This window comes from Eleutherodactylus coqui, chromosome 10 (assembly GCF_035609145.1).
Source record: "Eleutherodactylus coqui strain aEleCoq1 chromosome 10, aEleCoq1.hap1, whole genome shotgun sequence".
NCBI lineage: Eukaryota > Metazoa > Chordata > Amphibia > Anura > Eleutherodactylidae > Eleutherodactylus > Eleutherodactylus coqui.
Genome location: NC_089846.1, coordinates 131,634,910 through 131,659,558, shown reverse-complemented (window position 1 = coordinate 131,659,558; position 24,649 = coordinate 131,634,910). Strand labels below are relative to the sequence as shown.

Genomic DNA, 24,649 nt, shown 5'->3' with positions numbered 1-24,649 from the left:
CTTATGAGGTTAACTGTATGAAATGCTTAAGAGTCTGTCCCACTTCTAGTTGTTGGCTGCAGGAAGCAGACAGCTCCGTACATTGTGCAGAGGTCTGGGTTGGTACTGCAGGCAGAGCCTCATTGAGCTGAATAGAACTTAGCCTGCAGTACCAATGCAGGCCACAGCACACTATACGGAGCTGTCAACTTCCTGCAGCAAACTGCTAGAAGAAGTGGGATAACACTTTAAAGAGGACCACTAAGGTCCCCTGACCAGCCAGACTGGCTGCATACCTTTTAAGATGCACTGACCCCATTGCTGTTTATGTTTCTTCTAGACTCCCCATTGGCTAGCAACAGCTCCCATTCCATACAGAGCCTGACAGTCTACTGTCAAAAAGACCATCTCCTCCGTGTCAAATATGAAATCTGCCATTGACGCAAATCACGGGAGACCACCAACCTAACGTCAGCATTAGTATTTAACAGGTGGGTGAACAGTGGGGGCGAGGATGAAGAATACAAATGGCAATAGACCCTGGGAGACGTGGCTGTAAAGTTATGCAGCGTGACTCTTTAAGAAGGAATGTACCATTTTTCTTTTCAATTTTTTTTTTATTACCTGGAAACAGAGCCAGTTGGGAGTTACAAGAGACAAAAGAAAAAAAAACAAAAAACGTAAGTAAGTATAGCCAAGAATGGGGAAAATACAAAATGTAAGAACAGAATAAAACAAGGGCAAACAGAAATGTATTGTTAAAGAGCTTGTAATGCATCGGCTGTCCGGTCTCATCTATGCATCCAATAGCACCACCATACTAAATAGTCACCGCCGAGGAAGGGGAGAACACATGTGTTTACTGCAAGTTACAAGGCAACAGACAGGCCAAGTAGATGCCAAAATATCTGCCACTCCCAAATATGTGAAGCCACCACTTGTAGGCGCCGCTCACACCGCCCCTCCGAGCCTCTGCCTGGGTTTCTGTTGTTCTTTCTAATATTTTTGAGTGCAGTCAGTAGAACTCTAGTTGCCATCAAGAATACTGGGATCTGGCCAGACTTCAAAAAAGTTTTTTTTCCCTCCCTCCCTCCCCCCCCCCCCCCCCCCCCCCCCCCCCGCTTTACATTACCCCTCCCTCAACAATCAATTAAACAACTTTCTGTGGCACCGGAGCGCTGTTTCATGACGCCATGTAACCCATGTCATCTCTTCGGCCCCAGTGATGTCCCGTATGAAGGTCACAAGGGCTTCTAATGTAGAAGCCCTGACCAGTTTATGGGTCGTCACCGATAACGTCCCATTGAGGTTCCTCTTATTGGCAGTTTACCCACATAACCGTTCTAGCAAATGTGCGCCGAGAGCAGCGGATGTGCAGCAGGGAGAGTATAGCTAGATATTATATACACACACTATTAAATCCCCCTGGTGCCAATGAATTAAAAATCAAAGAACCTATTTAAAAAGAGTAGACGGGGTCCCATTTGCAATCAGACGACATGGTGCTAATGTGAATGAAGGCAGAACTGTGCCGCACCCTTGCTTTGCTTTATTGGACCAGAATCTGGTCAGAATTAACTTTTCTGGCAATAAAGTAATAGTTTTGAGAGAAAAAACTAGCATAAGGCCAGATTTGTAACAAAGCAAACTAACTAATAGCTACATATCAATAATCAAATGCAATATCAATTGTAAGTTTTTCTGTTCAAGTAGTCTGACATTTCTATATCTTCAAAAGAGAGAATTCCGGTGAACCCCATGAAAGGCTTTGGCTGTTTAAAGCACGTTTGGCTGATCTGTGGAGTGAAAGGCGTCACATTGTGTAACTGAGGAGTAAATGACAGCAGAAAGTGACAAATGTGATAAAGATTTAAAAAAACCAAAAAAAAACAAAAAAACAAAAAAAAAACCATTGTTTCAATAAGTGTATTCAAGAAACACAACTATAATAAAGTAGAAAACATAAAATCATTTTATTTGTATTAGATTTGTATGTGCACAGGTGGAGAGGCAGGGAAAATGCTGCCCGATGCTGGGGAATATTAGAGACACACGGGGGAGGTTATCAACCCAGAACTACTTGAAAAGAAGAAAAAAAAAGGGGAGGGGGAAGTGCTCAATGAATTGAAAAGGGAAAAAAAAAAAAAAGTTGAATACACAGGATACATTTGAGTCCTAACGACTGGGTTCCCATCTTGGGCCACACAAGCCCATCCGATACTCTGGTCACTACCGTTGGGTCATATTTCACAGCTCGTTGTTACGGTCTCTAATTGTGTTGGAAATCATCTGCTGGTAGAACGAGATCCAGCAGGGACCTTGTGCCCCAACTGCTTGGCTTCCAACGTAGTCCGGACCCCATAAGCATTTGTTGAAAGTGGGGGGGAAAAAAAAAAAAAAAAAAAGCCAAAAAGTTCAGGTCCGAAGTCGTTTCAAGCAGCTTCACTTTATACCGCAAAAGTTGTAAACAAACAATCTAAAAAAAAAGCATATACAACGCATAAAAGGGAAAAGAAAAAAAAAAATCATGTCTGCAAAAACCTTCAGTGCAAGACGGGCAGGCAACGAAAGGTTAAACAATACTATTGCCGGCTGCCTGAAGGGCGTAGAGGAGAGGCGAGGTAATATACAGAAATTAACCAATTGATTAAGGCTCAAAGTTATCCTCTGTTAAAACTGTCTTTTAAAAAAGGCATTAAGTCGATAATACTGAGTATTTAATAAATACAAGTTCAGAAAAAGGATTAACTACCGATTAAAAAAAAAAAAAAAAAAAATTAAAAATAAAAAAAACAAGACTAAAGTGTTGCATATTAACTGTTAATAGGAACTTAGGAGACTAGAAAAGGAGAAGGAAAAGAAGAAGTTTTTCTTTTTAACTTATGGTAAACGCGCTGAGCACAGCTGCGGACGGCGGGCGAGCCGCGCGCCATCTCTGAGCGGGCGATGACAAGTATGGCAAATGTGCTGTTGTGCAGACAGGTTTATCAAGGCTCAGAACTGCAACCCGGGCTGTAAAGTCTTCAAAGCCGAAGCTGTGCAAAATTCCTCTGAGTTATCTGTGAAGAGAGGAGCAAAGCATTATGGGAGAATTGATTCGCTTTCAGCTTGAAGAAGAAATTCTATAGAACAAGCCTATACTCACCCATTTGGTTCAGCTGCCACCCCGGACCAAACCAGCGACCACTTGCCTCCTGGTAGCCAACTATGTGCTATCCAAGCAGCCAATCACTAACTCAGCATTAGTACAGCCGAGGCCAGTGATTGGCTGCTACAGCCATTTGACTCTAGACCAGCTGCCGGGAGGCAATCGGACACTGGTGCTCTTGGAGCAGTGGAGGTACCAAAAACGTGACTTTAGGCTTGTTTAACTTTTTTTTTTTTTACTTTTTAATAAGAGGAAAAGTAACTTGACAACTCTGAACATAAAACCATGACATCAGAAGAAAATAATAAAATGACCCAAAATTCTTAATACATGTTTAAGGGTGCATCATGTCATTGATTGGCTGTGGATTTTGTTGCAGATTTCATTGATTAATTTGAATTCCAATTGAAGGGGTGAAATCTGCTGCAGATCCGCACCAACACCCCTGCCATGTGGAGGGAACCCCAACACTTTATACATTAGGTCATTTTCTGATAACACATTCCCTTTAATATTTTTTTCTCTATAAAGTCACTAGACCACCCCTTTATGGCCTCATCAGCTGGGTACATTCTACCAATATGTAAGTGTCCATATTCTGGAGGGGAGGGGACCTACAGGAGATACAGACAGGACATGGAAAATAAGGAGACTCCCTGAGATTGGGGGGGGGGGGGGGATCTTCTAGAACGCACCAATGTCATCCTTTGCCATAAAGATACATTTATGGGGAGCCCTTTTATAAAGCTTGATTGCTGAGCGGAGTCCACGAGGAGGCCTCATTCCCATCTCTGCTATGTTTTCGGTTGGTTGGTTCCTTCACAGGAGCCAAATAATGGAGAATACACATGCACCAGATCTGGCACATGCCAACACGAATGATGCCCGATGGACCTTATTCACTATAATGTGATCCATTGGGCTTCTGAAACGCCACCCAGAATTTTCCGGAAAGAAAATAAATAAAAAAAACAGTAGTACAGGTTTCCAGACAACATTCACAGATTAGCTATAAACAAGTAGTTTACAAAAATGTCCACCTGGTATCCCTATTTTGCAGCCAGCACAACTAATTTCCCTTCATGCGTTACAATATGCAGATGTTACTTAGCACTGAAACTTGTAAACCTCCGGTACGAGCCGCCTCATACATCACTACAATCTACACAGTTCAGCTTATACAGCCCCTGATAAATAGCCGGAGGGTCAATTTTCTACTAAGTCGCATGACTGTATAAAAAGAGCGTGTTAGAGAGGCAGAGTCTCTCAGAAGCAAAGATGGTCAGAGGTTCATCAATCTGTGAAAAGCGGTCTAACAATTGTCGACCAATTTCAGAAAAATGTTCGGCGTAAACTTGTGAAAACTGAATATGCCGCCATCTACTGTACATATCAACAAGATCCAATATTGGATGCTCGAGATCTACAGGCCCTCAGGCGTCACTGCATTAAAAACAGGCGTGATTGTGTAATGTAAATCACTGCATGGGCTCACAGCCGGCGAAGAGGTTTATGGGTCACATGGTATGTAAAAAGGACTATATATTGATGTATGAAGCAGTTAGGGATTTTATGCTTGATAAAAGCGTATATTACGCCGAAACGCGTAGCAGATTATCGTTCTACTTCTATTCTGGAACAGAAGCTTGAATGCTTCTATGATTTTTATGTTTGGCGAATAAACATATTTTGGATTGGATTGAGAATCTCTCCGTCATTCTATGAGGAATCAGCATACAAGCGCAGGTGGTTTTCTTCAGCATATACTGCATGGGCTCAGGAAAACCTCCAGAAATCACAACTTCTTCCTTGGGCCAAAGCTCATTTAAAATGGACTGAGGCAACAACGGAAAATCGCTCTGCGGTCAGATGAACAAAATGTAAGATTCTTTTTGGAAACCACAGATGCCGTGTCCTGCGGACTCAAGAGGAGAGGAAGCATCCAGCTTATTAGCTCACAGTTCAAAAAGCCCGCCTCTCTGATGATATGATGCCATCTTAGTACATGGGCAGCTTACACATCTTAAAAGGCACCATCAATGCTGAGCGGTATGTAACGGTTGTAAAACATCTGTTCTAGAGATGAGCGAACGTACTCGTTTCGAGTACTTACGCACCAGAGTACCGCCATTTTCGAGTACTTCAGTACTCGGGTGAAAAGATTCGGGGGGCGCCGGGGAGAGGCGTGGCGGTGCGGGGGGTAGCAGCGGGGAACAGGGGGGAGCCCTCTCTCTCTCTCTCTCCCCCCCACTCCCCACTGCTACCCCCCGTGCCGCCACGGCGCCCCCCGAATTTTTTCGCCCGAGTACGGAAGTACTCGGAAATCGCGGTATTCGGGCGAAAAAGGGGCGTGGCCGAGCACGTTCGCTCATCCCTAATCTGTTCCCATCCAGACAACGTCTCTGTCAGGGAAGGCCTTGCATATTTCAGCAAGACAATGCTAAACCACATACTGCATCCATCATAACAGAACGGCTTTGCAGAAGAGTCCGTGTACCGAACCGGCCGCCCTGCAGTCCAAGCTTTTCCCCAATAGAAAAAATTTGGTACATTACAAAACAAAAAATCTGTCAAGGACGACCCGGACTGTGGAGCAGCTAGAATCCTACATCAGACAAGAACGGGACAACATTCCTCTCCCAAAACTCCAGTAATTGGTCTCACTAACCAGACTGTTGTAAAAAGAAGAGAGGAAGCTACATAATAGCAGACTTGGCTTTCGCCCAATTTATTTATTTTTTTTGTGTGTGTTGCTGCCAATTTCTAATTTAGTTTAATTTTTTTTTTTTTTAATGAAATACAAAAAGGTTTCCCCTTCACCTTCTGATAGGTGTTCTATGGTGAAGATACGGTTAGATGAGATTTCCAGATCATGGCATCCTTTTCTTCCAGCGACATTGTTCTTCCTCTTCTTTGCATTCTACGGTGTAACCAACTTTTTTGGAATTGGAGTTGTAATTAAATGCGGATAATCAGTCCATTTAAGAAGCAAATCACAACTCTCCATCATCCTTAATAACATATAAACACGACAATAGCAGCTCCAGGCAGGAGAAACTGGTTCTACTACAGCCATTACGTATGTGGAACTGGGCGAACACCACATCCACAAGTATTAGTGCCGCACCTTTCATGCTGTGTGTCACATTTACATATCTGTCCTATGTGCTCTACAAGTCCCTCACAGAATTAGAAGAAGTATTCCAACTTTAGAAGTAGACCAGCCGTAGATGCCATGGTCGCAGACATACCACAATGGCCGTCTATACCCATAGGCAAGTAGTTTTTTTCAAACCCACCCCTATTTGGCAGCTATTTTTTCCTCACCATCATGATGTGAGTTTTTGGCCAAATTGACCAACCGTGTTGACAGAAGGACCAGGAGTGCAAACTAGTAGTGCCGGACCTCTATGCATTGGATGTAACTAGTAGATCAACGACTGCTAATGGATTTCTAGCTCTTTGGCAGACTTAAAAAAAAATGAAAGATTATGTAAGAAAAGGCGGCAAATAAAGAACTGGAATAGATACTAAGGGTGGCCACACCTTAGATCTAAATCCACCAGGCCAGCTGATTTCTGCAGGACCGGCCAATCATCTAAGAGCCCTTTTACAGGGGACGACCTACTGAGCGCAGATGTCCAACAGGTCGTCCCAGCGACAATTGTTCATGTGCTTTTACATAGGAACGATCATCGCTGAGTGAATGGAGGTGAAGTCAACCAGAGATAGTTTTGGCCCCCCCGACTCCATTCATAGTGGACAGGCAGTCATGGATAGATGGAGTGCCTGTTTACACGTGTCGATCAGGGTTCAGTTTCTATACGTGCATAAACTGGACGGTGAACGAGAGAAGTCAACAAGTTATCGCTCGGCGTTCAGTCGCTGCACGTACTTATACTGAATGATATGATGAGCATGTTTGTCAGTACTTGTTCCCTCCATTATCCACTTTATAGGGACGACTAGTCGAAACCACAATTGTGCGTGCCCATAGGGCCGGCCACTGAGTGTCTGCACTGCGTGCCCATAGGGCCGGCACTGAGTGTCTGCACTGCGTGCCCATAGGGCCGGCACTGAGTGTCTGCACTGCGTGCCCATAGGGCCGGCACTGAGTGTCTGCACTGCGTGCCCATAGGGCCGGCACTGAGTGTCTGCACTGCGTGCCCATAGGGCCGGCACTGAGTGTCTGCACTGCGTGCCCATAGGGCCGGCACTGAGTGTCTGCACTGCGTGCCCATAGGGCCGGCACTGAGTGACTGCACTGCGTGCCCATAGGGCCGGCACTGAGTGACTGCACTGCGTGCCCATAGGGCCGGCACTGAGTGTCTGCACTGCGTGCCCATAGGGCCGGCACTGAGTGACTGCACTGCGTGCCCATAGGGCCGGCACTGAGTGACTGCACTGCGTGCCCATAGGGCCGGCACTGAGTGACTGCACTGCGTGCCCATAGGGCCGGCACTGAGTGACTGCACTGCGTGCCCATAGGGCCGGCACTGAGTGACTGCACTGCGTGCCCATAGGGCCGGCACTGAGTGACTGCACTGCGTGCCCATAGGGCCGGCACTGAGTGACTGCACTGCGTGCCCATAGGGCCGGCACTGAGTGACTGCACTGCGTGCCCATAGGGCCGGCACTGAGTGACTGCACTGCGTGCCCATAGGGCCGGCACTGAGTGACTGCACATTATTTACACAGAAAGATAAGCATTGGGCATTTTTTCCTTGGTGTACATAAACGAGCCACTCAACAAACGAGCATTTGCTCATTTGTTGGCCGACTGTTTGTCCCTTTACACGGCCCAATTGTCAGGCGAACGAGCGTCTGGAGGAAAACGGGCCCATGTAGAAGAATCGGGTTATTGGTAGACAGACGTTTCCTTCTCCCAAATTCTCTTTTAGAATGTCATTATTACGTTATCGCTGTTTAATCTTTCTTAAAAAGGGGTTGTTTGATCTAGGACAGATATCCCCAATCACCGATCCGTTAGGTTTTGTTTGCCGGTCCGCGGCACCGCAGACCAGCATGGTACTGTTGTACATTGATGTCACGTCACTGGAAACTAGGGGCTGAGTGGACTTTGGAGTGAACGCCCCCTAGCTTCCGATTGGCTAGTACTGCGGCAGGGAGGACACGCTCCATCGTGTGCTGCTGCCTGCTACTGGTGGCGGGGGCTCACCAGCATAGCAGTGAGCGTGCGGGAGCGGAAAGCATAGCGGGGAACTCAGGAACCACGCCGTCAGAACCGACGGGGTCCCTTAAGTTCTTGCAGCGCAGGGGGGGGGGGGGGGGGGGGGGGGGGGGGGGGGGGACATGGCCACAATGACAGTGCTTCGGATCCGGTGAGCGCATATCTGAGGGTGCCAGGGAGTGTAGCAGGGCAGCAGAGTGGTCCCAGCAGCACCCCCCAGTCTACAGCGCTGTTTGGTGTATATCGCTGCATAACCCCACCCCCATATGACCAAAGCCCCACCCCCACCCCGCCCCGCCGGGCCATGGAAAAATCGTCTTGCTTGAGGCCGATCCCTGGAGGGAAAAAGGTTGGGGACCACTGATCTAGGACACCCAATATGAAAGACCCTTATAAAGATTCTGAGTTAATAGAAGGGTTACTCACATCCGGACCACCATCATCACTGGGCAAAGTGGAGCGCAGCTATATATAATTCTTATTTTAGAGGACCTGGTGGGTCCATGCTTTTACCATGTAGTCAGAGTGTCACAAGACACGTTGGTCTATGGCCAATGATTGGGGTTGGGAACGTATTTTTCCCCCCCCCTCTAAAAACTAGGAAAATTGGCTTCCAACTCATGGGTTTTTTTGCCTTCCGCTGCATTAACATTGGGAGGATGGCAGGGTGCCAGAGGGAACCTTCCCAGGAACCCTCAACTGGTAGACAAATGGACAGAACGAACCAGCTTTTGGTGTGGCTCAGCACAGGGGTGAGGCTGAACTTGCTCTATGTACCCAAGTAAGATGTTATTCCGAAACGTGTTGTACGGTTCTGTTTAACAAAATTGCCATTTTGACCAAACCATATGAGTGACTGACGTTCAATCTGACCCCGTCGCCATGCCTCAACAAAAGCCGGTTTTCCCCGTCTGTGGGTCATGTACATTTTCGGACTAGAGGATCGGGATCGTATTGCTTGACTGACATTATAAAGAAGCCATAGGTTCATTACGATATTTGAATAACTGGTTGGAATTTTTATTCGATGCCAGATGAGAGAAATTATAGTACGTCAGTCACCGGAAGACTACAATTATAGATGAGATAATGTATATAAAACACAAATCGCACCTCGGGCGAGGGAAGGGCCGATGGCAACGCAACAACAACATGGAGAATGTTAAGTTCATTATTTCATGGCTGTACTTTTAGGAAAGCTATTCCAGGGGAGGCGTACAGCCACGCGAGCCGCCAGCACTGCGGATTTGCAGGGTGGAATTTCTGTACGGAACGTCTGTAGCTTTTACAGCAGCGGCATTTCATCCACAAATAGCAGAAAAAGCCCGCAGAATAATCCCCAGGCAATTGGGGTTGGGAATCTTCAGGGTAGATTCTCAAAGGGTGAGATCTCCAATGAAAAACCTGCATCATTTGGCCCGGTTTTTGCCAGTATGGGTGTTCTGTAGAGTAGGGCGGGCAGAAGCTATAATTGTCCCATCAGAAACCAAAAGATTCTGACTCATGGGATCTGCCCAAGCTAAAAACAACTGGGCAATTAGGGAATTCTGATACTATTCCTGGACCTATTATCGACCTATTCCTGAACCTATTATCGACCTAACCCAAGAAACAGCTGTGGAAATGCCTAGCTGGCCATGGCTTACCCAAGATTGGGACTATGGGGCTGCATTCTAAAAGGGATGGTTTCAAAGATCATGCAATACTCAACCTAAAACTTGACCACAGGCTACGGTTTTCGACAATTATGTTCACCGTGACATACCCAGAGACCCCATAAAGTTGAAGTCATAATTGTGTCCTTCTGGCATAGGTTTGACCAAGGATGGAAGTTTACAATGGCCTCCCGTGGGAGAACACTCAGCAGAAACAAGGAAAGGCTCAGCTTGACCCAAAATATCCATGAAAAGAAATGCTCTCCAAACCAACCTGCTCTTATGGCCATGTGTGAGGTCCCTCTGAGTTTCTCATTGAACAGTGCACGTTGTACAACACTGATCCTGTTTCTCAGGCAGAGAGGCATAGTTCATTTGCCTGACGATCTCTGCAAACAGTTCGTCCACCATTGTCTTGCTTTTGGCAGATGTCTCCATGAATGGACAACCCCACTCTTGAGCCAGAGAGCGGCCTTCTGTAGACATAACTTCTCGCTCAGATTCCAGGTCAACTTTGTTCCCCACTAAAATAAGAGGGACTTTTTCATATCTCTTGACTCTGACTATTTGGTCCCGCATCGGCTTTATATCCTGGTGAAAAAGAAAGAGCAATTTGGAAGTTACACAGATTGTATAGATGAACATTGGATTTATATATAACAGGGGTCTAGGAAGAAGAAGACGATGACCCAACTTGTGGTCGTATTACCACTCCATGAGACCAGTCACAGCCACCAAGGCGCTTATAGAGCTTAACAAAAAGGAAAAAAAGCCAGCTCCTTAAAAACACTTTTATTACAAAAAAAATTCCAAAACTTATAAATGATACCGTGGGATTCTGTGTCATGCGTTGACATGGTAACACACGGTACCCATCATTTATAAGTTTTGGATTTTTTGGAATTAAAGAAGAATAAGAAGTGTTTAAGGAGCCGGCTTTTCTCCTTTTTTTGCTGCTGTTTGACTCCCGGTCATCCTGAGAACCTGAAAACCTTCAAACCGGAGTAAAATACTACCTACTAACCAGATGAAGGTATGTTGTGTTAGGCGTTTTGGAATCTTAAAGGGCTTACCCATTAAGCTCTGCCAGACTCAAGAATAGAGAATCTGCTTTGTATGACAGAGATACCGCTATAGACAGTGCTGCAATATGGTTCTTGATGCAAACTACGACAGCAGTTGAAGATGGTGGTGGAGTTATGGATTTATACATGTTGGCTTATACAGTCCCATTAAAGTGACCCTCTGCTCCGGGGACTGGAGGATGAAAAGTAATATTCCCTGGTGCCCTCTTCTATGGCTATACTACTGCGGATCCGCCTGTTCCTGGGTAATTCCAAGATGGCCACGTCATTCTTAGACTATCTGATGCACACCAAGGGCTGGCCGTAAACGGGTAGTCCAAGACACTACACATGGCATGCTGCCTTCTGAATACCCAGCGTTGTTCCACGTGTGATCACCGATGTAGTGTGTATCAAGTAGTGACGCAAGTGCCGTAATCTTGGAATAGGAGGGGCCCCAGGAACAGGCCGATCCGCATCATGACCATACAACCTCAGATCAGGTTGCTTTAAGGGCTCCTTCAGTCACGTGTCGAGGCTGAAAATTAGAATTAACGAGAGGCAGCTGCATCTCTCGTTTTGTAGTCCGTTTAGACGGCAGCAGCGGGGGAGAGAGTTTAGCTCTGCTAAACTCCCTCCCCTTCCCACCCTTGTTGGCTGCCGGCAAGATGAGAGGGCGAGAACTACGTGTGCTAATCCCCCGCTCTGTCCCTTTGCCGGCAAGCGGCACAGTGCCCTTTCAACTCGGATCTTCTTTGCTTCTTGGACCATGGGCAGAGCAGTGGATGGACTCCGACCTAGTATAGCACTTCCCTTCATTCCAGCGATCGGCCGGGGTCTCCGCAGCCGGACCACCACAGACTAATGAGGTTTTCAGAGAGCTTTGTTTTACATAAAATCCAGCTCTACCTGCCATAAAACAAGAAGTAGTCCTCATATACTCCCCTCTCCTGCTGTGTCCCACACCGCCTCCCGGTCCCAGTGTTTGTGTACAAGCAGCAGTCCTGCCCAGTTTATGGAGTGTCACAGGCACTGCGGCCAATGACAGATCTCAGTGCTTGATCGCTGAGCTGTCATTGGCTGCTGCATCTGTGATGTCCTGTAAACAAGTGTGATAGAAGAATAGTAGAAGACCGGCAGCATAAACAGGATGCAATCAATTGTGAAGTTTATTCACCCATCGTATATAAGTAGTAGCGACGTTTCGGCCGTATGGCCTTCCTCATGCATGCGTGTAAAGCGCCGTCACCACCATCTTCATGACCTGCACTCAGGCCAACTATCATCACAGTACATACACGAGAGACCTGAGTGTTCGGCCCACATCATGTTGTGATATCTGTTCTTCCTTGCATGTTTTGATCAAAAAGGAGTGTCTCTGGGCACAAGGGGAAGAGGAAGGGGGAAGCGGTGCAGGGCGAAGGGGCAAATATGTCACCCCAAAGTCAACCAATGGGCAGGCGGGTGCCGCTTCTGGAACAAAGCAGCCCCGATTTTCTAATCCTGAACCATTTCTTATATTTTTTTCAAGTTTAGAAACCAAAAGTGAACTTTCCCCACTTCACTCATATGACTGCCGCTCTGAGGAAGTTGCACAATGGTTTCTGGAAATCCATAAGACAGATTCCAGCAGTAAAGAGAACGCGACATTCATGGCTACAGAATATGTAACAGCATTTTAGTTAGTAGCGATCTCGGACGCACGTGTGGAATTAAACTGGTTTCACATTTTCCTTTATTTTGGACCATTTTGTCATGTTCATGCGGAGAGGAAACGGCCTGAAACCTTCCACAAACAAGAACCAACGTGACCTTATTTTCACACGACGCCTCAAGGCAGCTTTTGCGGAAAATAAGCCATCCAACAACAACTCTCTGTAGAAGTAAATGGAAAGTTGTACTTCTATCGCAGAACAGCCGCCGCTTCTACCGACAGCTACTGGTTTAGTGCCCTCTGCAAGGCTGCATTGGATGGCAAAGGGCTCCCATTCAACTGGCACATTAAAATTGACTCCCTCCAACCCCCCAACCCCCCCCAATTGTCACTTTTTAAAAATTGCATATTTTACATTTATGTCTCCTGCTAATCTAGTTGGCGCAGAACTCCGGTGACTTGAGTGCATTTTTAACCCCTCAGTAACATAACTGGTTTTATTCTTAAGACCAAATAAATTGTATTCCAGCGGTCGTAACTCTTTTATTCTTTCGTCAATGTAGATGTATGGGAACTTTTATTTTACAGGCAGGATTCTAGGAACCAATTTTGTGCACATTTAATGCATTGAATAACTGAAATTTTTGCTGTGGGCCAAAGGGAGAAGAAAAAAAAAAAAAAAAAAAAAAGCAATTTTACCATGTTCTTTAGGATTTATTTTTATGGTGTTCTGCAGGTGGTATAAATATGTTAACTCTATAAAGTCAATGGAAGCCGTCCAATTCGTGGCACCCCTGTAGCTGTCACTGTGGTCGTGCCACGGATCCGCAGGACCGCAGATTTAAAAAAAAAAAAAATTTTAAAAAAAAATTGTTCTCCGCACGAGTCCGCCACTGGATGCATCCGCCGTGCTGAAGAAAGACGATCCGGCCAACAGAGAGGGGATCCACACTGGATCTGGACAGGTAAGAATAGTTTGTTTTTTTTTCTCCCCCATGTCCGCAGGCATGGCTGGATTCCGTGCATGCAAGCGGACAGTGGGCCTTATTATGTTTTACTACTTTTGCACGCTTTTTTTTTTTTTTTTGTTTCCACAACCTTGGTGTTTTTATTTTTCTATCAACAGAACGGCGTGAGGACTTGTTTTTGCAGGAGGATTTGTAAGACAGTGGCATCTGTATGGTTAAACATAGGAGCGATTAGATGAGCAAGTGTTCATCCTTTTACTCCTTTTCTGGGTAAAAACCCTATATGTTACAATCAGAGAGCAAATAGGTTTTCAAATATGTTCTGATTGATAACGGGAGAGTTGATAATGAAAAGGGGAAACACAGATCTCCTCTGCCGCTTGCTCATTCCTGGCCATCTTCCTCAGGCCCTTGCTTACAGACATGACAGCTGTGAATCCAGTATTCCCGACTCCAAGTCTATATACGTTTTAAGCTTCGCAACGATATAGCTGTCTGATTGTTGGATAGAGGCTTGGCCGGCTCAACTCCTGTCTGTCCAGCAAATGAATAGACATATCGTTGAGAAAGATCCCACATGGCGGAAATGTTCAATAAACAGGTCAATTCCACTTTCCTACTAATAAGTAAGAAAGTCCGGCTTTATGTACTTGGAGAACAACATTTAAAAAACGATTTCCCACTTTGTATCACCAAGGAGAGCGCTGTGGATTTCTCATCTGGTCTCCAAACGCACGCCATCTGAATGAGGTAACAGTGTGCCCAACATCTCGCATGTCGGAACACGGGCTTATGGGCTGCAACAGTCTTGCAACTCGGCCAAGTATGTCTATAGAGTCTTTCTGTACCCAAACCTAAATGCCGGTGTAGTAAAATGTTGGATAAATCTGGTCCGAAGTGTGCACTTACCTGGAATGACTGCTGATTCACCAAGCTATACACCAAGATGAAGCCCTGGCCATTCTTAATGTACAAATCCCTCATGGAGGCAAACTGTTCTGTACCGGCTGTGTCCAGGATCTCCAACACCGATGGTGAAGAGTCCACCTCAATTTCTTTGCGGTAGAAATCCTCAATAGTAGGGTCATACTTCTCAATGAAGGTGCCCGTAACAAACTGTACAGTCAGGGCCGATTTCCCAACCCCTCCACTGCCCAACACCACCACTTTATATTCCCTCATGGACCCAGAGAGACAAACCGCTCTTGCACTACGTCACAACGGGGTTAGGAGGGCGCTAGTGTGCTGGATGGAGATTGAAGGTGGTCATATCCTCCTGTACGATAAAGAGTCTTCTGGAGGTGGATTTGATAGGGCAGATAAGATCAGAGGTTGTCTACTTGTACCAAGTTCAGTCAGGTAGCACCAGAAGGGGAGCAGCTTTGGGGTCCCTCCAGATTCCAGTATTCACTTCATGCAAACAAAAACAAAACAAGTTAGAAAACCATGTTTGCCGACATACTGTAGATAATGGCACACCAATACCCCCCCCCCCATTAAAGACTTTTAAAGCATGTCACATGATAAATACGGCCCTCCGCCACATTAACATTGGCCTCCATTCTATTAGGAACCATACACAGACATATTCGAGATCCATAACGCAGCTCCCCAGCCAGGAACAATGCATCTAGGTAGAGACTATGGTGGCTCTCGGAGACACTATACAACCCAACGCTTAGGAGACTGTTTTATGGACCCCTAGAGACTGAACGTGGTACCACAGGTGACTAGGCCACGTACATGCAGCCTTAGGGCTACTCACTTTAAACTGCGCCCTGTAAAAGGCCTACGGCCCATTGACCACCAAGATCTGCTGGCACATTAAAGTTCATACTGGAGGTTCCCTAATTTGGCTGACAAAGTTAATAGACCCATGGTGCTTCTTGTTTGGCTGTAATAAGGCCTAAAGGGAGCCCGTCACCAGGTTCATGCTACCTGAACAGGTGTGAACACGGGACAGCCATGTACAACGCCCCTGTGTGTGCTTTATTCTGAAACTCCGAGGCATTTCATACTAAACCTACTATGAAGTTGGACTCCGAGCCGTGAGTCACGAAGGCCGGACAGATCGTGTGACAGAGGCCTAGAGGGGTTATCTGCCTTCTCTTCCACTGGTGAACGGGAGTCTGCCATTTAGGACCCCCATCTATCAGCTGATCGTCCAGCGGGCCGGATGTTGTCATCAAGGGAAGGAAGTGCCGGCGCCAGCTTCACTCCCGTTGACATCAAAGGGAAAGCCGCACTGCTCCTCTACGTCCTCCTTTCTGGTCAGGACTTGATGCAACATTTGGGTATTTCTGTCACTCCATGTGGATCCTGGTTGAATTTAAACCCAGGACCTTGGCACTGCAAGGTGGCATTGCTAAGCACTGAGCCACGGTCCTACCCACATGTTTAACTGCTCCCAAGTATTTATATGTGTTTTATATACATTTTTATGTGTTCTTCACTGATATTACTTGTAATCCCTTTATATGCGTTTTATGTCTATTTTATTACAGCTGTTTATACAAAGTGTTTTTGTAGCACAGAGGGTCCCCGACACGGACTGCGACAACCTCAGGGCTCAGTCTGGCCAATCTTGTCAGAAACGAGTTAAGGCGAACGCCTGCCCACTGTGCCCTTCGACCGCTGTTGTTGAGTGCTCTTTCTTCCAACCATGTGCTCCACCGCTCTGATGAAGAGCCCAGTGTGGCGCATGAAACGTCGTCCAGCTGTAGCTTTGTAATCCTACATAATAGGAGGATTTTAGCGCCGACTAGCCTGCAGCACCCTAGGATTTTAACGGAGCAGAAATTTACGTCCATTGGTCACGAGGGGGCGCTCTTACTTCTAGTACAGGAGCAAAGCCATCAAAAACATTACAAAAAGCCACAGCAATGGTGAAGACGCACATGAAAAGCACAAGAAATACCAATATGACGGCCAACTGAAGGCGTTCCTCTTACACACGAGCCGAGCGCGCCGGCCAACAAGCGCCCTGTAAATGCAGACTCTGCTCTGCCGGCCCGACGTCGATGGTCTTTCCACTCCACTAATAGTTGGTGAAGGGCAGAAATAGCAGTTTTATAATACAGGGTTGTTACAAACGATCTGAAGTCCCCATGACTCACACGGATGACACTCAGATACAGAAATGTGATATAAATGGAAACGGAAGTCACACATTTTTATTTTCCAACACCGTCTACCAGTAAGAGGTAAATCACAGCCAGGACTTGATGAGTGGCTGTGATTGGTTCAGTCACAGTCATTCAGCGAGCACTGGCTGTAATTGGCTAAGAGTCAGCCAATCACAGCCAGCGCTTCCAGGAGGCGGGCATTTTTGAATTCCCGGCCAGAAGAGAAGAATATGATGAGTGCCGGGACCCGGGGAGAAGCTGCGGCCGGGCTGACAGTGCGGGGGAGGTGATGTATGGGTGTTTTTCTTTTATCCTGCAGTTAGGGCTTAGATTTGGCTTTGATAGTAGCATTTCCTACTGTCAAAGTTGCATCGCATGAAAACTGCGTTTTCGTGCGATGCCATAGAGAGAAAGGCTCCATAGGGAAACATGAGCTACAAAACCTCACGAGTCGCGGGCATATCGCCGGACCCGCAAGGTTTTTGTGTCATTTTGTAGCAGCCTACAAAACATGGCATGCGTGAAGGAACCCGTAGGAAAGCAGGGGCTTCACATACATGTGATTTGTAGCATTGTAGTTGTGCGACTTCGTTGCCCGTGTGAAGGTGGCCTTAGGCCTCCTGTCCACCGGGAAATTCAGGCCTGCACGGATTCTCCATGCAGAATCCCGCTGCGAGTCCCTCCTTTACCGCAGACACGCGGCCGTGCAGAAACCGACCGACAAACAATAAGGGACCAAATCATCGGTCGGTCGCTGCCTGCGTTGTCACACTGAACGACAACCGGCCCGATTCTCGCGGGAATCCGAATGATTTATCTGTGCGTGTAAAAGGGCCCTCTGAAGGCAACCATAATGCTGATGTGGCCCTCGGTGACGATGAGTCACACCCCTGCCCTAGCAGCATGGCCGTAACACCTGATGATAGAACACGGCAACATTATTTTTACCCTTTTATAAAACTAATCAAGACTAAAAAAAAACCAAACACACAAATCTCGTGTTCCTCGTATGAAGTCCGGCGACAGACAAGCATATTGCAGACCCACTCATCATCCGTAACGTGGAGCGGCGCCCCGGCCGGACCGCGGACACGTCACAGGCATCATACAAGGATGTAAAGGGTCCGTGCGTTGGGGGTTGTGGGGGTTGTGGGGGGGGGGGGAGAGAAGAGCGCCGCTCTGTAGGACACCCCGCATATCCCTGCTGCGGATTAACCCCCGCTCTACGGGAAAAGTCTGCAGAAGGAATTTCCAACATGGGGGGGGGGGGGGGGGGGTTGGAACCATCAATACGGCGTCCCATCTGAGTGAGCCGCCTACAATAAGAGGATATTGGGCAGATTGTGCACAAAAACACCCAAAAATGTGCTGCCTGAACCGTCACCAGATAGTATATACCGTATATGTATGAGAAGCATTCAGAACACGAGGAGTGACTCACTAGATGTGTGCTTCACCAGCGATCCAATGCCTGCGGACGTCAGACTGCTGTCCTGAAAGAACCCCTAGGAAGCCATTATTTACGCACCTACTCGGCGTCAGAACGGCGCCCGTATATTAGTTGTGATCTACAGGACACGGGGTGTGATACGTGAATATCACGCTGAGCGCCATATCTGGGAGTGCAGGGCGTCATACATGTAAAGGGACATAATTCACGACCTTCGCAGGTTCCGATGAGGTGCGTTTACACGGAGCGATTATTGGTCCGACTGAAAGCGAGCGATAATCGGTTAGTGTAAACGTGAATTAGCGGCGAATGCAAACCGCGCGCCGCCATGAGAATCATCCCTGCGTTTAAGTTTAACGTATCACGTAGGAATGTGAAGCGCTGATGATTCCTAACGATGATCTGTCCGTCTAAACGGGCCGTGTGAGCGCGGATGAGATGGCGATGATGTCACCGGTTCGCTCGCTTCTCCTTCAGCGTAAAAGCCCCATCAGTCGCTCAGACGTGTAACGAAGCGAACAGAAGCCGTCCGTGTGATCTTACACGCCGCCATGATTGCTCGTTAGCGGTCTGCATTGACGCTGTTCGCAGGGGGATCTCCACGCAAGTTTGTCAAATACGCACGAATGTGACTTTACATCAGACTTTTTTGATGAACCAACGACTAAACGACTTATCACTCCTCACCGCCATGTTTACATTGGGCGAATATCATGTAAATTCACCCTTTTAAAGCAATTCCGTGGCTGTTCGTCGCCCCGTGTAAAGGTGTGATATATATCTATATCCTCGGGCTATACAGGGAGACGCCGCCCCCAATATGCAGCGCCCATATACAGTATATTTCCATATATATCTATCATTAACTGGGGGGGATGGGGGCACAGAGGACTGTACCATAGGCTGCAGGATAGGGGGGTGATGCCACCACTTGGGGCAGCAGTATAAATAACACTACTAATCACTGCTGTCCTAGGGGCACACATATAATACTGACTGACGAGGGTCACAGCCACAATACAGCCTGGGGGATTAGGACCCCGCTATATACTGCACACAGGCGCTGAAGGGTATACCGCTGGAAGGCCAGCACCCCCCGAGCTGCTCAGTGGTACTAGACGGGTGTAATATATAGAATAGGAGATTGCCCTGGACCAAACCAAAAGTGGGGGGTTTGATATTCATCACGTATAACGGCACCTCCAGCCCCCCTCCTCGCACGCTGCAGTAGTACAGCCGCACAGGACCCCCGTTCCCAGAAATAAGGCTGTGTCCCCCCTACGGCTCACCTCTCCTGCGCACAGGGTGGGTCCCGGATCCTCCGGAGCTCCGGAAGTACAAAGCACAGCTCCAACGGATGTGGAAGGGTAGCGGCTGGTTCCTATCCTCTACGCGGAGCTGACGTCACGGGTCACATGACCGCCTCCGTGTGAACGCGTGACGGGGACGCTGGGAGGGAGATTCAAACAGCGGAGGCGGCGGTGCAGAGGGGGAGCTGCTAAGGGGATGCATGGAGGTGTGAGGGCGGCTTACTACGGGCAGTACTACGCCCAAGCAACCAATCACAGGGCGGCTTTCATTTTACCAGCGCAGTTCTATAAATGGAAGCTCTCTGATTGGTTGCCATGAACAACCAATCACAATGCAGCTTTAATTCTAGTGGAAGTATTCTCACTGGTTGCCATGGACAACCAAGCCAATTAGGCCCTGTCAGTGGGGATAGTTACATGGCTTTACAACCCAGGCCCTTGCTTATTCTTGCTCCCCCTCCCTCTTGTTTTCACCTTCCTTTGCTAAGAACAGGCTGTTCTCTGGTCTGGCTACCCGGGTTCTCAATGTGTCAAGTGGGCGGTCCTCACCACACAAAATAGATGACGCACTGACATCACCCATTGAGTCAGTAGTAGGCCTGCCCACTTGACACATTGAGAGCTCTGGGGGCGGGACCTAAGAAGAGCTCATCCAGGCGCACAATTTCCATGCACATCGCCATGCAATTACTTTCCACGGGAATCCCTGCGCACGCAGAAAAAAAGGCGCGGCGTCACGTCTGGACGTGGATCTTACATCGGGAATTCTGCACTTTCCCACAAAGCAGAAATCTGCCGCTCGGCTGTGGATCCTGCTGTGATTATTCGGCTGGATTCAGACGACCGTATATCGGCTGGGTTTTCATGCTGAGCCGATATACGGTGTCCTCATCTGCAGGGGGGGGGGGGGGGGGATGGAAGAGCCAGGAGCAGGAACTGAGCTCCCGCCCCCTCTCTGCCTCCTCTCCGCCCCTCTGCACTATTTGCAATGGGGAGGGATGGGGCAGGGCTAATTCTCAGAACTTAGCCCCACCCCTGTCCCACCTCCTTTCATTGCAAATAGTGCAGAGGGGGCGGAACTCAGTTCCTGCTCCTGGCTCTTCCATCCTCCCCCCCTGCAGATGAGGACACCATATATCGGTTGGGCGTGAAAACCGAGCCGATATACGTTCGTGTGAATCCACCCTCAGAGGCAGAATCTGTGCATAAAATCTGTCGAATTGACGGGTCTTCTTTAACCCCTTAATGACGTGGCCCCTTTTTTTTTTTGAATTTTCCTTTTTTCCTCCCCCCTTAAAAAAAATCATACCTCCTTTATTTGTCCATCGGTGTCGCTGTATGAGGGCTTGTTGTTTTATTGCGGGACGAGTTGTATTTTTTAATGGTGCTAGTTAATATACCGTATAATGTACTGAAAAACTTTTAAAAAATTCTAAGTTGAGTAAAACGACATTCCGCCCTCTTTCGATGCGTCTTGTTTCTACAGCGCACAAACTGCAACAAAAGCGACATGATACCTTTATTCTATGGGTCGGTACGATTACTACGACACCAAACTTGTATAGGTTTTTTTTACTGTACTATTTTTTTTTTTCAAAGACATTAAATTTTTTTCAATTATTTTCTGCCATCATTTTGTGCGCGCAATACCTTTTTTATTTTTCCGTCGACATAGTTGTGCGCGGGCTCTCTTTTTGCAGGATGTCCTGTAGTTTCTGTTAGTCCTAATTCGGAATACACACAACTTTTTGATCGCTTTTTATTGCGTTTTTTCTGGGATACAGGGTGACTGAAAAAGTGCATTTCTGGTGTTCTCTATTTTTTTTTCCGGACGACGTTCACCGTGCGGGGTAAATAATGCGCTACTTTGATAGATCGGACTTTTACAGACGCGGCGATATCAGATATGTATTTTTATTTTATTATTTAGACTTTTTAATTATAGATATGGCAAAAAGACTTTTTTTTTTCGTCCTGCAGCGGGAAGAAGTTAAAGGGCTCCTCCATGCCTGCCCCGTGTCTCTGTCAGCTCTCCTATGTATACTGCAGTCACTTCTATCCAGTGCAGCCCCTGTCTTATGCTTATTAGGCACCACCTTGGTGCTGAAAATTGTGCTTTCACTTTAATCCCATGATGCATCAGCACAGCATTACATGAGCAGCTAGAGACTGTACCATCTCAGCTGCAGGGAAAACACTGCCATTACATTCTGTATTCACCTAAATAAGCTACAGACCATAAATATACAGTTAGGATGAGCTGTAATCTCCTTTGTTATAACTGTGTGACAGGAACCACTAATCATCAGTAGTCAGGGCTCATGTTCACGGGCAGGTTTGAATTGCGGAATCTGTGTGGGGTATCTGCGTGGATGATCCGCAGTTCAAGCCGCCCATAAGGAGACATGGACGCCTGCAGCTTAATTAAAGCATGCTGATTTGCTTGGAAGTCAATGGAAGCCATCCGATCCGTGGCCCATCTGCAGCTGTCACTGCAGACGTGCCACGGATCCCGCCCACATGCAGGTGTGCCCGCCCACATCCACAGAGGAGAAGACGGAAGACCCACACAGAGGATCTGGACAGGTAAGTAATGTCTTCTTGCTGCGGGCAGGGTGTGATTCTGCTGAGGGCTCCCACCCACAGAATCAGACCCACCTGTGGACATGAGGCCTAAGTGTGATAGGACTTCTGTGGGAGAGTCCATCTAATTGCATCACACAGACTGAGAAACTGACTAGAAACTGGACACACAGACCCAAGTAAATCTGAATCGGTTGGAATTAACAAGTGACCGTCTGAGGAGGAAGAGGCCAGGAGTTTGATCTAAAGTAAGAGCTAACATCATGAATGCAAACAAAATTAGCCGAAGGGGCCCTTAAAGGGGCTTTCTGGAACTTAAATGTTGTTGACCCGCCCTTCGCCGGCCTGTGGCGTCAGGTTCCGCGGTCACATGACCTTTTTGCAGCTCAGTCTCATGCAAGTGAATTGGATTGAGCTTCAGTACCAATCATCACTGCTATATGCCTTGTATACAACGAAGAAGACGCTGCTCTAACCTGAGCGCCGCTGCCCCTTCTGATTACAAAGCGTATCAATAGACCCCCCACCATCTGATATTGAGGGTCTGTCATTTGGATAAAACATCAATATTTAATACCAGAAAATCCTTGTAATTTAGAAAAAATGAAGCTTCATGCATGTAGGGTGTAGAGTACCAGTGATCGGCTGAAGACGTATATAATGTATATAGATCAGCGACTATCAGGACAGTTGTGACTGCAGACAGCTCTGTCCGTAGCGCAGCAGTCCGGCTTGTAATGCAGGCACAGCTGGTGCTGCTGCACTGCGGGCAGAGATGTCACTCGGACACCCACTGATTAAAACGTTTGACATGTCACAAGTTTTTAAAAGTGAGGTTACTCTTTAATAGACTATCATTAAAAATACAATATACTGCAATACTGTGCTGCAGTATATTGTAAAAGCAATCAAACTGTTGCAATTTATAGGGACTGATAAAAGATGAAAAAATAAGTTAAAGGGGTTGTCCCGCGCCGAAACGTTTTTTTTTTTTTTCAATAGCCCCCCCGTTCGGCGCGAGACAAACCCGATGCATGTGTTGAAAAAAAAAACGGATAGTACTTACCCGAATCCCCGCGCTCCGGTGACTTCTTACTTACCTTGCGAAGATGGCCGCCGGGATCTTCACCCTCGGTGGACCGCAGGTCTTCTGTGCGGTCCATTGCCGATTCCAGCCTCCTGATTGGCTGGAATCGGCACACGTGATGGGGCGGAGCTACGAGGAGCCGCTCTCCAGCACGAGCGGCCCCATTCAGAAGGGAGAAGACCGGACTGCGCAAGCGCGTCTAATCGGGCGATTAGTCGCTGAAATTAGACGGCACCATGAAGACGAGGACGCCAGCAACGGAGCAGGTAAGTGAATAACTTCTGTATGGCTCATAATTAATGCACGATGTATATTACAAAGTGCATTAAAGGGGTTGTCCCGAGGCAGCAAGTGGGTCTATACACTTCTGTATGGCCATAATAATGCACTTTGTAATGTACATTGTGCATTAATTATGAGCCATACAGAAGTTATAAAAAGTTTTTTACTTACCTGCTCCGTTGCTAGCGTCCTCGTCTCCATGGTGCCGACTAATTTTTGGCCTCCGATGGCCAAATTAGCCGCGCTTGCGCAGTCCGGGTCTTCAGCAGTCTTCTATGGAGCCGCTCGTGCCAGAGAGCGGCTCCGTGTAGCTCCGCCCCGTCACGTGCCGATTCCAGCCAATCAGGAGGCTGGAATCGGCAGTGGACCGCACAGAAGAGCTGCGGTCCACGAAGACAGAGGATCCCGGCGGCCATCTTCAGCAGGTGAGTATGAAGACGCCGGACCGCCGGGATTCAGGTAAGCGCTGTGCGGGTGGTTTTTTTAACCCCTGCATCGGGGTTGTCTCGCGCCGAACGGGGGGGGGGTTTAAAAAAAAAAAAACCCGTTTCGGCGCGGGACATCTCCTTTAATATGGCCATACAGAAGTGTATACCCCCACTTGCTTTCGCGGGACAACCCCTTTAAATAAAATTCTTAAAAATATAAAAAAATTAAAACCCCCTGTTCTTCCATTTCTTCATATATTTCTCATAATCGGTACTGCGGTGTCCATAAAAGTCCAAACTTTTAAAATATGGAGAATGTTGTCTCAGAATGTGGCAACAAATATGTTAGTTTTACACTAGTTTTCTACTAAAGGTCCTTTTACGCTGATCAGCCTTAGGCCCCCCTCACACAGGGATTCTTGTACAGGTTTAGCGCTGCTTTTTCAGCGCAGTGCTTAGCGTTGTACAAGACTTCCATTTGTTTCAATGGGGCCGCTCACACAAGCGTCAAAGGCAGCATTTCCAACGTTGCGCTTTGACAGCGATGCATGTTCCATCTTTGGCCGTTTTCAGCCCTGCGTCCACATTGAAATGAATAGGCAGCGGTTTCAGAGCGGTACAACTTGATACCGCGTTTTTGGCAGCACTAACCGCCCTAGCTACACTACCTGAGAGAAAAAAAAATCAATACTCACCTTGCAGGTGTCGTTGGGGTCCTCGCCTTT

General features: G+C 47.3%; 1 protein-coding gene across 1 annotated transcript; it reads right to left on the bottom strand.

Annotated features, from left to right (window-relative positions):
• Positions 1 to 1,928: 1,928 nt before the first annotated feature.
• RAP2C (RAP2C, member of RAS oncogene family) lies at positions 1,929 to 19,619 on the bottom strand. Its single transcript, XM_066581858.1, has 4 exons — positions 19,524 to 19,619; positions 14,569 to 15,069; positions 10,248 to 10,564; positions 1,929 to 3,038 (listed from the first exon to the last, which is right to left on the bottom strand). Exons 2-3 carry the CDS (start codon positions 14,839 to 14,841, stop codon positions 10,286 to 10,288), a joined length of 552 nt encoding a protein of 183 aa, XP_066437955.1. The 5' UTR covers positions 14,842 to 15,069; positions 19,524 to 19,619; the 3' UTR covers positions 1,929 to 3,038; positions 10,248 to 10,285.
• Between the last annotated feature and the right edge of the window lie 5,030 nt (positions 19,620 to 24,649).